General features: G+C 53.7%; 1 protein-coding gene across 1 annotated transcript; it reads right to left on the reverse strand.

The window, feature by feature from the left end:
• Nucleotides 1-7,794: 7,794 nt before the first annotated feature.
• On the reverse strand, nucleotides 7,795-12,354 carry RIMS3 (regulating synaptic membrane exocytosis 3). The gene is made up of 6 exons (XM_059830918.1): nucleotides 12,135-12,354; nucleotides 10,563-10,704; nucleotides 10,317-10,429; nucleotides 8,496-8,597; nucleotides 8,231-8,370; nucleotides 7,795-8,007 (listed from the first exon to the last, which is right to left on the reverse strand). The coding sequence occupies exons 1-6, from the start codon at nucleotides 12,352-12,354 to the stop codon at nucleotides 7,795-7,797; spliced, it is 930 nt and encodes a 309-aa protein (XP_059686901.1).
• Between the last annotated feature and the right edge of the window lie 710 nt (nucleotides 12,355-13,064).

Raw genomic sequence — 13,064 nt, forward strand, 5'->3', positions numbered from 1 at the left:
TTCCTCAAGTCAAAACCCACTCTTTTCAGGGAAAAAAGTTTCTTCCTCTTCCCCTCCTCCCCAGTGTATCAGTTTGGGGGAGGGCTGGCTTTTTTAAACTACACATGTGGCTTTGGGCTGTATGCTTTGAGAAGCTCAATTCAAGCACAGAAAAAAGTTTTCAAGCTGGCTTTAATCATCTTCACTTGCTGCCCCAATACTGTACATGCAGGTACAAGCCAATGAAAATGTGAATACTTCAGTTTTCCTCCTTGAGAAAACTGGCTAAGAATATTTTACAAAATAGCGTGCACCCTCACAGCCATCAGTCCTGCTGCATATAAACCACAAAAATACAAGAGTTTTACATTAAGAAAGACCACACACATATAAAACATTACATAACACAGGTATAAAAATTGCCATTTGCTTTTTTAAATCTATTACCATTCTCAAGTATCCATCACAAGCCCATCCCCTTGTCTTGAACATGGAACTGGGGCTTAAAGCACCCCCTAGTTCACCCCTCTGTGGCATTTATTTTAAGGTGGAGTTGTTAAACTTGTGAATCTGTCATCAAAGCAAAGTTTATCACAAAATACGAGTGGGCTAGTGAAGGCAGCCAGATTTGTTCACTAATGCGATTACATCCTGGCTACCCAGGGTGAGTGTGTCAGTCCTGTACGAGTTCTGCACCTAACTCTCCTTTTCCCCTTAGGTAACGGATGCACACAGAAAGATGTAAGGTTGACGTGTACCACTCAAATGGTGAGATGTCTGCTACCTTTTTTCATCAGAGGTTGAAGGCTAAGCTCGTAGTAGCAATTAACTCGTGGCAAATGGAGTTCTGACGATTTCCCAATCTAATGGGACTCTCTTGGTTTAGGTAATACTTTTCAATGCAACTTCTTGGGGACTTAAGGATGGAAAATGTGAAGTAGCATAGATTTCTGTGTCCTCCCACGGTTGTGTCGCTTTTGTACGATGCACCGCTGTCAAGATACTCGTCCTAGCCTTCTGAAGCAGCTACCGGGAGGAGAAAGGCTGTGATTAGAAATGACTGGCTGGCTGAGTTGTTCTGGGTGCATCTTTCAGTGCCTTGTACCTTTAACCATCTTGGACCCTTTTATGTAAATTTTCTTTGCCAGTATGTGTTAGTATTCTGCCCCCTCATACTTTCTGGGGGGCCAATGCTGTTTAAAAGGCATAGGCTGTGTTTAAAGATTTATAAGGTATAGGTAAAATCCCTCATATGTCTTGGGAATACAAATTCTGAAGTTTTTGATAGGATGAATGCTTCAGTTCAGATGCTTCTAAAAAATTGATGGGTGCATTTCTCTGTGTGCTTATGTGGGTTTGGTTTTGCTATTTTCCTGGTGCGATTAGTAATCAAATTCAAGGACAAAGTTCAGTTCAAACTTGGAGCTGTTCCTTTACCACGTGTTGTTACTAAGACAGATGTATATGTTTTTATATTTGAGGTATAAACTTCTGAGATTAATGACAGATTCTTGAGTCCTGGACAATATCTTAAATGGTCCAGGTGCTTGTTCATCACTTAATTTTGAGGTGGGGAGTAGGACAACATGATGGGGAAGATTATTTCGTTTTAACTGCATGAAAAGATCAAGCCCTTTTAAGAAAACAAGGCCACCAACTTCAAAGTGCTAACATTCAAGAGGCATCCGCTGCCAGGGTCCCTGGCCAGTTGGGTACAAGGAGGGGGGTGCTGCTCCGTCCAGAGGCCCTCTGACATCAAGCATTGCTCCATGCTTCTTACTGCAAGTGTTAGGGCAAAGTTCCCCTTTTTTAGCGAGTACTGGGATCTAGCAGATACATACAGACAGCGATCCTGTTAGGAAATAGGATTGATGTTCAATGCCTGTCCTCCCGCTGGCGGGACACCCTTTCTGCCTGCTTCTGAGCCTCCCTCTCTCCATCCACGCTACAGGCAGAAGCTTTAGTTGAGGGTTTAGCGCTCCTCCGAGAGCAGCAGCACCCTCCTCAGCTTGTGACATCTGAGACGCTCGCCTCCTTGCCGGCCCTTTGTGGGAGCACAGGACTGTTAGGGGAGCAGGACTGCAAACACCCACCTGTGTCGTGCCAAGGGGCGGCCTTTGGCACGCTGCTTATCTACGTGCTTTTTAACAGGAGAGATGAGAGGGGGGTACCTAGTGTCCAGCCAAATCGTCCCTCCCTCCAGAGAAGCACTCTGGCCTCTTGCTTCCCTTGCCCTTTAGCTCTGCAATCAATAGTGCAAGTGCTAAACGAAGCAGAGGTTGGGCTCGCAGGAGCCAGCATGGGAGCAGGTGGTAAATGCACACCCCGTGTAATTGCTCTTCATTGCACAGTTACAACAAAAAATAACCTGAATGTGATAGAGTGCACTAAGCTCTGGTTCTTAAAAAAAGAGAAAAAGAAGGGGGGTAAAAAAAGAAGAATGAGGTATACCAATAATCGGAGCTCCAGACAGGCACAGTGGTCACACCAGCTCGTGGGTCTTGGTGGCAGCTGCTAAACCAAGCTGCTTTCTCCTGGGTTCCTAGATGCTACTGTGCGCCGTTCTGGCGTCTGTGCCCGAGGCAGATGATCGGGGTTAAACAGTGTGGCGGTTATTCAGACAGCAAGACAAACACTTAGGCCCTTTACTGTACATTTTTCCAAGTCTACTTTTAAAACCTGCATCTTCCCCAAATACGGACCAGCTCGGTTGAGGTGAGCATTATTGTCACGTCTGGTCACTGAGTCTGTTTTGTACAACTTCAGCTGTGTTACACATAGCACATCTTTACCCCACCGATTCCAACCATGCTTATTGCAGACACTTCTTTTTCCATCGGAAGTCTTTTCTGCAGCCTTTCAACCTTCTTTTTAGCTCATCAACGTAACTCTTGCACCTCTAACAATCAGCTAGGGGTTGGGGTGTTTTCTATGCTTGTGAACGTGAAGTAGAAGGAAGACTTCCAGTTGAAAGAGCTTTGCTAGAGAAACATCAGAGAGGGCCATCATGCCTTTGGCACATCATGGGATGCAAACCTTGCTTTTACTGAAGGTAATTTTACAGATCTGTCTGGAGGCATGAAAACCCAAAGGAAAGCAGAGAGAGCTCTTAATATCTTTTTCCATCTGTGATGCAAAACACATTTAGACTTTGAATTCAGCCATCAAGAAGAACGGTGCCTGAACACTGTTCCTTGACCTTTAAAATGCAGTTATTTTCCAAATCGGTAACCAAATGCACACCCTTAAGGAAGTTTAGATGCGCATTGTCCAAGCATTTCACATCAATCTGGGAAGAAGTGTCTGAGTCAACTGGAAGAAAATAGAAGGTGGACTCTTTGTCTGAAAAAACATCACTGGTGCTGTTTTTATAAATGGCCTTGTATCAGTAAAGACCCTTAAACTGTACTCACTGCTGCTGAGTATTTGCAAGCCCACTTAAACAAGCGAAGGTATTTAAATGTGTTAACTCCTTTCACGTGCACCGATGCGCGCAAACATGTACAAACACAGACTTGACTTTTCAAGTCTCATCGCTGCTAGAGCAGTCGTGTAAGACAGTGAACAGAAGTGATTCCCTATCAGCCAAGGGAATCCTGATCCCACTCCTGTAGGAATTTCTGGTCTCATATTTGCAATCGGGAGCTACATCTGTAACTGCTTCTGGAGAAAAGGTTTTAAGAGCTGGAAAAGGTGGCCGTGGAGGGAATGCTTCCCACCGTCTCAGTTGCTCTGTGGCATTTTCCAAAGCCACTTAATAGGTTCAGTTTTCTGATTGCTGGGCAGGTAATTGATGCTGTATCTCACTTGATCTCAGGAAAACTATGTCTAGGCATCCTCTCCTCCTGCTTTCAACATGCTATGACATTGATGAAACAGGAGCTAATTTCTGATTGAGCCCAGAAGCCTGGCCTGCCTTCTGATGCCCTAGAAAATTTTCAGTCACTCAACTTTGGCAAATAAAGCCCATTCCAGGCTTGTAGAAAACCCAGGGAAAACTTAGGCCTGGGCATGATATCATGTAGTGTTCTCTGTGCTTTGCTGCGTGGCTGAGACTCTTTATTTACTAGAGTTTAGGGGATGTTTAAGTATCATTTCAAGGCTATTTTGGCAAAATCCATCCTTGTTACTCGAGTAGGGTGCCTTGATTCTGACACCAGCATCTCCTGTCAGCTGTGCTATAGTAAGGTCTTCTGTGTCTCAGGTGGGTGCTGCGTGCTACTTGCTACTCACTTACTGCTGGGAGTCCTGGGTATAAAACAAGCTGCAAAGGTGATTCAGTTTAATATTAATTATTCTTTCTAGGGGAAAATATCCGGAAAGTCGAATGGTTTGAATTTCCTTTCCTGATGGAAGGTGGAGGAAAGGGAGGAAATAATCTGACACGTAATACCTAGTCAGTGCAGCCACCTTTTGCAAATCATATAGTACATTAAAAAAAAAAAAAATGCCCTTTGCAATAAAACATTCCCCCAGAAAAAAACCTGGAGTCCAGAAGCTTGTGTTTTTTTCTGGTGTGTCGTGTGTAGAAAGCAACTGGGTGTCTCGGCTTTTTTGTTCTTGTTGTTTGAGGAGGGAAAATATCTGACACGTGGTCTCACGCATTCAGAAATGAGAAGGAGCTGAGGTTGCAGTGTAAACGTGGCACACTTCGGTCTCTTCTGCCATTGTAGTTTTTCCACGCAAGTGTAAAGTGGGTCCTGACCCAGATGTTTCCCCAGAGAAGTGAGCACCAGCTCCCTGGGGTGACTGGACGCCTAGTGCTGAAAGTGAAGAAGTTAAGGTTTTGATGGATTTCAGTTTGTCTAGTGAGTGACAATCATTAGAAGTCACTGGCACGGTGGCTCCACCTTCCCAGGCTCTCAACGAGCAGGAGGAATCATCCCCACAACCCATCGCATTGCAGCAAACGAGAATATACCACCGAGAAAGAACAGGGGCGCAGTTTGTTCTGATGTTAGCTATGCTGTTATCCTCCAATGCATCCTCAGTCTATCGATGATAAAAAATAAGCTAAAGTATGTGGGTTTTCCCTGTTCCCTGGGGTACCCAGGTGTGCCTTCCAGATGATAGTTCTTTTCTCTGGATTTTCCACGGGCCAGCAAGGGCAGGTTTTTCAACTGGCGCAGAACCAGTGAGCCTTTTGCTAGACCTCGGGCATCTGCTGCTGTGGGTGCGTGCCCGGCTATCCTGGCGTTCCTGCTGCTCTTCATCTGCTTCTGTATCTCAAGAAAAGCGCTGTGTTGCTTGCAGAGAGGGGGAGCAGTAAAGCTCTGCGACTCGCTGGAGGAGTTTACAGCCAGCGAGCTCTGTGCTGGAAGGGGAAGCGGGTGGGATGCTGTCTCCACACCAGTGAGCAGAAAATACCTGCAGAGCTCCCTGCCCTGCCCATGCTGCTATTCCACTTCCCTGTGGACATGGTTATTGTCCCACCATGGGCAGATTTTTCATTTTTCTGTTGAAACAGAGTTGGTAAAGCAAAAGCAAATAATGTTAGCTTGAAGGAGCAGAAAGCTTTTCCTCTTAAGATGCCTTCCCTCACGTATATTAAAAAATCCAGCACGCCGGGGCAGAGAAAGTTTAGCCTCGTCCAGGCGTCGTTGACCTCATATAACTGCTTCGAGCTCTGGAAGGAACGTCATGTTCAAACCATTGTTTATGCCTGTTTCAGCAGTCAGGGCACCGGGTTTGCATCCTCAACCCGCTTGAGACTGTTAGTGCATCCCACAGTCCTATATGTTGCCATTCAGCACGAGCTCAGAAATCAGTGTGTATTGCTCAACAAGCACTTACCGCTCTAGCAGACAAGGATTTCATCTTTTACGAGGCGGGTATTGGGGTCTTGAAGCAGACCCTTCTCTATCCCTGGTCAGCAGCATCCAGCCCGCTCTCTTCTCAGAGGTCTACAGTGATTTTTGGTTTGGTAAAGATCCGAAGTCCACGAGAGCAGCTGAAATTCCTTGACACAATGTCGCTAAAATCGTGGCAGTGTCGGGTAAACCAGCTGCCAAGCGGTGGAGTTTTGCTGACCCCCGGTTTTGGGTTTGTGGAGGGGACAGCTTCATCGCAACAGTCTTTTCCTTCAGGTTTGGTTTTGTTCCGTTGTGGCAACAGGTTCGAGGTGGTTCATCGTTCCTGGAGTCACCAGGAGAACCACAGGTTGGTTTTGTTGTGCTCTGTGCATTGTGAAATTCTCTGCTTTGCCAATAAAGAATTGAAAAAAATCCCAGCTGTGCTGTGGGTTGATTGGTGTTAAAGACTGAAGGTCAGAGCCATCTGGTCGGTAAAAATTCCCCATTAACCTTTTGTCCTCTTCCAGTCTCAAGACTGCTCATCTTTTGGTGTGTTGTGGTTGGTTTTTTTCTCTCTGTTGGAAACTGATCCTTCAGGATAGTCATTGTGTTAATATATTTTATGAAGAAACCGGAGTTTCTAGTGGTGTCTCCCCTGAGTATTTTCAGCAAATTTCATTAGGCACCTTCAAAAAAAGCTTCCGTAATTCTCGGTTTTGCTACAAGAACTGGTCCCTCGGGGGGGAACCAAAATGCTGCTTTAAAAACAAACAAACAAAACATACAAACAAAAACCCCAAAACACTCATCCTGATAATAAAGTCAAAGCATCTAGTCCTTTGTTCGTAACCTCTCAGTTGCCCTAATTCCAGATCAGCAGAAGATGCTGTTGAGATGTTCCCCTGTAGCGTACCAACAAGTCGAGAGTTAGAGAAAGGTGCGTCCTGCCGCGGGGTCTGGCAAACCCTCTGCTCCTACTTGAAATTCAAGCATCAAGGAGAGCGTCCCAGACCTCACGCTGGCCCTTGCGGGAGGAAGGGGCTGGGAGCCAGACAATCAACCAGCATCACGGTACTCCTGCTCCGTCGGGTCACCTTCTCCTGACACGAATTTTCACGTGAGGCATCACAGAGTTTGTATTTTGGGTCTTGCTTTGGCCGTACAAGACCACAGTCAGTGGTGAAACACGAGGATAAGACCAGCGTATACTTAGGTGAGGTGAGTGGACCTTCTTCTGTTCTCTCTCGCTTTGGCAATGTCACTGGTCACAGGCTACATGCTACAAAAACGAAAAAAAAAAAGAAAAATGGCCACCAGAAGTGCTTGCTCAGTGTCGCAGGATTTGTGTTGGAAAACGAACAACAGGGAAGTGACTGGCAGAGGTTTCCGGTCAAGCCGGAGTCTCTTAGATATTGCAGAGAGTGAGTGTGTTGTTAGCACGTGGCAAGCTACATAATAGAAGATGCTACATTCCTTGGGAAAAAAAAATAGTGCTGAGTTGGATTTTTTTCTGAGGTTTTTTTCTTTGAAAAGCTACCTTCTCCTCAGAGGCAAGGAAACAAAACCGAAGGGAAAAAAACCTCGTCAACATGGCTGCTTGCGGCGGCGCTGAATGAATCAGACCGAGATGCTCTCGCTGGGTGGTCAGGAGAGAAATGCGTCGCTTCGATTCCTTTCCGACGGGGTGCCGGGACGAGGTGCGGTAACAGTCTCGGATCGGTTGGCAGTCACGGCCCTCAGTCTGCCTCGTGGCGGGGTGGGTGGTTTTTTGCTTCTCCTTCCCCCTGCCTCAAAACACATGGCCCTCGCTCCCTCTCCAACGTCCCCGTCTGCACGCTGGGACGCGTGCTCAGGGAGGAGCATGTCCAGAGTGGGATTGTTTTGGGAAGGAGATTTTTAAAAAAAAAAAGGGGGGGGGAAATAAAAAAAAAAGGAGGACAGGATATTTACAGTTATCCGCTAACAGTTTTGGTAGGTCAGGACGTCTCCTTTCCCCGCCTGGCCTCTCCCACCACCCTGCTGCCTACGGGCAGGAGGGGCTGGTGGAGCTCTCCAGGGAGGACTGGGAGAGGCGGCGCGTCAGAGGTCCGATGCTGGAGTCGGCCAGCGAGGAGGTGGGGAAGAGTTTGTACCAGCCCGCAACCGCGCTGGAGAGATCGAGCTCCTCCAAGACGATCTGGGCCATGCCCATGAAGCACTTGTGGTCCATGCGCCCGTAATCTCCCCAGACGATCACCTGCGGGGCAGAGAAGGCGTTAGGGGAGCTGCCCCGCTCGCCAGGTGGGAGTTTTGGGGAAAACTCAGCAAACTCAGCATGCCTGGCCAGGAAGGACCGGCCGCAATCAGGATGGGGTGGCTGTGGTCCGAAGGACAGCAGTGAGGATGCTGGGTTTCTATGCCCGGTCCTTGCTCCCCTAATCCCTCCCTGTCCCCAAGTATCTGTGCGGGGAGTACGTCACCTGCAGGACTTTGCCCTGGGGGCTCTCCTCGAAGAGCAGAGGCTGCTGGTACGACGGGTCGCAGGTTTTCTTCACCACCTTGGTCTTCTTCTTGGCCAGGCAGACGCCGTTCTCCAACAGGTAAACTTTCACGTAGGTGGCTGCATTGGAAAACAGGAGGGAAACACGGACTCGACACAGGCTCCCATGATGGTCCCAGCACAGCGCCTGTCCCCATTGCTCCCCCTCCGTCCCCGACCCCCTCCCTCCCTTCCCAGCCACCTACCAGGGATGGACTTGGAGCCTATTTTCGGGATAAGTCCCCTTGCCTGGATCACCTCCACCTCCAGCTGCCCGTTCCGGTCAGCCATGCCGACATGGACATCGCCTAGGCGGAGGGATGAGACACGCTCAGCACCCTCCCCGATGGCCACCTCCCACCGGGGACGGCCGCAGCCCTGGGCTGGGCTGGTCCGCACCAGCTCTCCCTTTTGGTGCTGACAAAAAGCAGGTGGGAGATGTCATCTCCAGGGCTGGCAGCCTCGGCACCCCCCCACCGCCGCCTGACCCCCATCCCCAGCGCTCAAGCGCAGCAAGCATCCCGTCACTGGGTGCGTGATTTATCGTGAATTTGGAGGAAGGACAAAGCCGAGCTGATGTGAAGACACTTGGACTTGAGCAGCAGAGAACCGGGTGAGAGCCCCCCTGCTCCCCTCCTCCCCGCCCTCCCTGCCGGCTCCGTCCCACGGCAGCCTTGCAAGGGGATTTTTTCCCTGGTGATGGGAAAAGGGGCTGGGATTAACCAGGGCAGCGCCTTGGCTGGGCAGTGCCCTCAGCCGGGACGCGGGCGAGACCCCGGCAAGAGCAGGAGCATCTGGGGCAGGAGGGGTCAGTGGCTGAGCACCCCACGGGGGCCAGCACCCACCAGCCCCCATCTCCCCGGGGCGCTTCACTGGGGTCCTTCTCTGCTCCCTGCAGAGGGGCATCTGCAGGAAAAAACGTGGCCGGGTGCCTCTTGATCTCAGTGTGAAGTTGCTCTCCCACTTACGCTGTCCTGCTCATACGTACGTATGTCCCTTGGCCAGCGGGTCCCCGTCGCTTGCTGCCTTGTGGCCCCGGGGAGGGGAGTGGGGATGGGGAAGGGGCGAGCTGACGTCCCAGCGGGTTTTAATAGGAGCGAGATGAACCTGGATGTTCTCAAAACACACTTGGCATTTCAACAGCAAGGCAGGGCCAGCACAGGGGGCTGCGCAAGGAACTGGCTGATGCTGCGGCAGGGGAACGGCAGGAGCCGTAGGGATTTGGCGTGCCGCGGGCACGGCAGGACCTCACCCAGGGAAGCCAGTGGTGTCCTCTCCCAGGGAAGGTGGGCAAACCCAGAGGGGTCCAACTGCCCCCCTTCCCTCCCACTGGGGGTTTATGTGGGGCCGGCAGGACCAGGTCCCTGTGCTGCGGGGACCTGGGGGGCAGGACGGGGGACCCTGGTTACTGTGGCCCCCCTGGGGCAGCTCTCCCCATTCCCGGCAGCTCCAGCCCCTCAGCAGGACACGGGGCCGACCCCTTGGTGTGCCCTGGGAGCAGCTGGGGACACGCTGCTGCTGGCTGGAAATTCAGACTTAGGGCACGACCTGTAGCCATTTTGGATTTTAAAGGGAAAATAATGGAACAAAACTCGGTTTTGTTGCGTCCCCTCTGCAGCGGGATGCTCGGAGGAGCTGATGCACAGCAGAGAGGCAGAAGAGGCCTCGGGAAAAGGCAGAGCTGCTGCTTCCCCCCACGGGTGTCCTGCCCTGAGCCCTGCACGGGACATTCCCTCCCCTCGCAGAGCCGGCAGCGGGAGCAGCAGGGAAGGCCAGAGCGCCTGCAAGCCATGCACCGACCCAGCACGTGCTCGCAGCAAAGGACGCTGCGGGGATCGAGCTGTCCCTGGAGCCAGTGCCCTGCGGAGAGGCACACGGCCACTTTACCCCCTCCAGCCCCTTCCCTCTCGCTGGAGCATCCTCTTGCGCTGCCCAGCCCCACACCAGGCAAGACGTGGCCCTTGCTCTGCAGGGCTGGGGACGGCACCCCCCTGCCCGGGCAGGGACCCCCCTCGCCCAGCACTCACCCATCGGCGGGGTGGCCAGCGTCTGCCGCCCCACCAGCTGGCCTGGCCCCAGCCCGTCGAGGAAGTCGCTGAACTGGCTCTCGGCACCCAGCCGGGTCGTGGGGAAGATGAACCTGCGCCGGGGAGAGCAAAGGGCTTTTCGTGGAGCATCAGGCTGCCGGGTCTTGAGCGAGGGCCCCCCGGGAGCACGGGGAGGGGGCCCAGCCCCAGCTCCCGTTCCCCCATTGCCACCCCGTGGTGCCTTACGTGCCGTCGGAGCTGTTGCTGTTGGTGCTGCCGTCGGTGGACTCCCGGCTGCCTTGCCGGGTGACCCTGGTCCTCATTTCCACCGCGATGCCGGTCTCCGTGCTCCTCCGGATGTTGCTGCGCAGCTTTTTGGGGCCACCCTCTGGAAGCCGAGAGAGAGGGTGAGCCCGGGAAGCGCTCGCTGCCCCCGAACCCTCCTGCGGGATGGGCGTCAAACCAGACGGAAGAGTCGGGGTGCCAAGCGTGGTCAGAGCCTCCCTGCGGGCTGCTCCCTGCCATCCTTTGGTATGTTACTCATCATGATTTATCCAACCTTTCCCTGGGGATGAAACCCTGCAGCACCCCGCACGGGCACATGTCCCACTGCCACTCACACCGTGCTGGAGATGGGGTGTCCCAGCCCCATCTCCCCGCAGCCTTCGCTCAGCACCGATGCCATCGTGCCTTTGCATGGCTGACATGGCTGAGAGCCCACCTGAACTTCAGTCATCTCCCCCACTTGCTGAGACCTGCCAGACTCAGCTCACATGTGCTGACACCATCCCAGCCCGCCAACTGGCCCGTGCTGCTGCAGAGCCACCGCCCGGCCTCCAAAATCCCCAGGGCCTCGTCAACATGTGCCGATGTCCCTGTGCCACAGGGGACGGGCACCCCCGGTGCCACAAGCGGGCACAGCCCCGACACGGACTGATGTGTCCTTTCTCCACGCAGTTACACCATCCTCACCGCCACGCATCCCATGCGGTGGCAGATGGCAGAAGGAGGAGCGTGGCCTGAGCATCCACCCCTGGCATCGCCGGCAGCCCCGCTCCTGCCGCGTGAGCATGTGTGTGTCGGCACCGCGCCGCGGCTGCTCCTGGGGGGGTCAGGTTTGTCCTGCTAAGTCGGGGCTGCCCCCACGGAAGCATTTGCCTGATCCTGGCAGCGGGGGCTGCTCCCCTGGGCACCGGCAGCCGGGAGGGTCCCGATCCTGCTGTCCCCAGGTGCGGCTCTGCCCGGCTCCGGCACTTTTCGCTTGGTTTGGGGGGATATTATACCCCTTCAGAAACACCTTGGACGTGCAGGGCTCCACATTAACTCCTCTCTTTACGGAACATCTCCCGAATCATGAAATGCCAACAAGAACCGGGCTAAAAAAGCAATAACTAGAGAAAAAGCCTGCACTAAAATGAGCTTTTTGCTTCCCCCACCCTTTAAAAAGCTATTTTAAGCGGTTAAGTATTTCCCAGAGCCAGAGCGTTTGACAAGTCCTTTCCCCGAGCTCCCCAGCTCCCTCCCTGCCCGCAGCCCTGCAGCCGGGACTGGCCGTTACTGGGGGGGGACGCTGAGCCCAGACCCCCCACACTGGCAGAGCTCCGGCAACGTCCCCACCTTGGGTTTGCAAATGGTTTTGGCACCCGGAGAAGTGCCGGTGTGCCAGGGGGGTGGATTTACAACCGGCTTTTTTAGGTGTCTCCATCAGACACGGGTGGCTAGAGCATTGCTTTGGGCAGCCGGGAGCGTGCACCTCTCCTAAAAGCAAAGGGCCGAGCTGGGGGGGCTGGCGGTGCCGGGGGGGCCGCGGCGGCTCACCGGTCTGGTTGAGCTGCAGCGTGCTCTTGCTCCACTGGGACAGCCCCACGATGGCCACCATTTTGGCACCCAGGCTGGAGCGCCTCTTCTTGCTGGCGGTGATGGTGACGGAGTCGGCGCTGCCCCGCGCGCTCTTCTCGATGTTGTACATCTCGCCGCTGATGCTGGAGCTGCGGACGACATTCCTGGCCGCCGAGGAGCTGGCATCCCCGTTGAACATGGTCAGCCGCTCGCGCGCTCGCCGGCCCCGGCTCTGCTGGGTGGGATCAGCTGCGGAGGGAAGCCAGGGGACACGTCATGGCCAGCAGCGCTGGGTGGTGGCACTGGCCGTGTCACCGCGCTCTCACCCAGAGCAGGGGATGGACAGGTCCCCTGAGGCACTTAAAAAGCCATGGAATTCCAGCCACACAACCCCTCGGGACCATTTTTCCCCCCCCATGGAGGCAGGGGCTGGCACAGGGTGCGGCGAGGGAAGGGGTGCAGGACCCCCATGCGGCTGGGTGACGGGGTGGACCCACCAGCCCTGCCCCAGCACCCTGGGGGACCCAGGCAGCCCCTGACAGCCAGGAGAGACCCACCGGTGGGCAGCGGGCTTGGTGCGTCACCAGCCCGCCCGGGCAGGGAGCAGGAGGGGACCCTGAGGCTTGGGGACAGCCCCATCCACTCCCGCTGAAAGTGTCCAAAATTGCAACCAGCAAAGTTCCTCCCACGCATCTCCTTCTCTGAACTGCGCCCGCAGCATCCCTATGTGCCGCTCCGGGCGTGCCCCTGCTCCACCCTGCGATGGCTGCCTGCCATGGGGGCTGGATCCGGCCCCGGCCCAGCAAACCACTCCGGGCTGCTGCTGGGGTCCGCCGGGAAGCCCCGGCAGCAGACAGTGCCTGGAGGGACCCCATAGATGCTCCGAGGGTGCCGGCGTGCCACGCTGCC

This window comes from Gavia stellata, chromosome 29, assembly GCF_030936135.1.
Source record: "Gavia stellata isolate bGavSte3 chromosome 29, bGavSte3.hap2, whole genome shotgun sequence".
Lineage (NCBI taxonomy): Eukaryota > Metazoa > Chordata > Aves > Gaviiformes > Gaviidae > Gavia > Gavia stellata.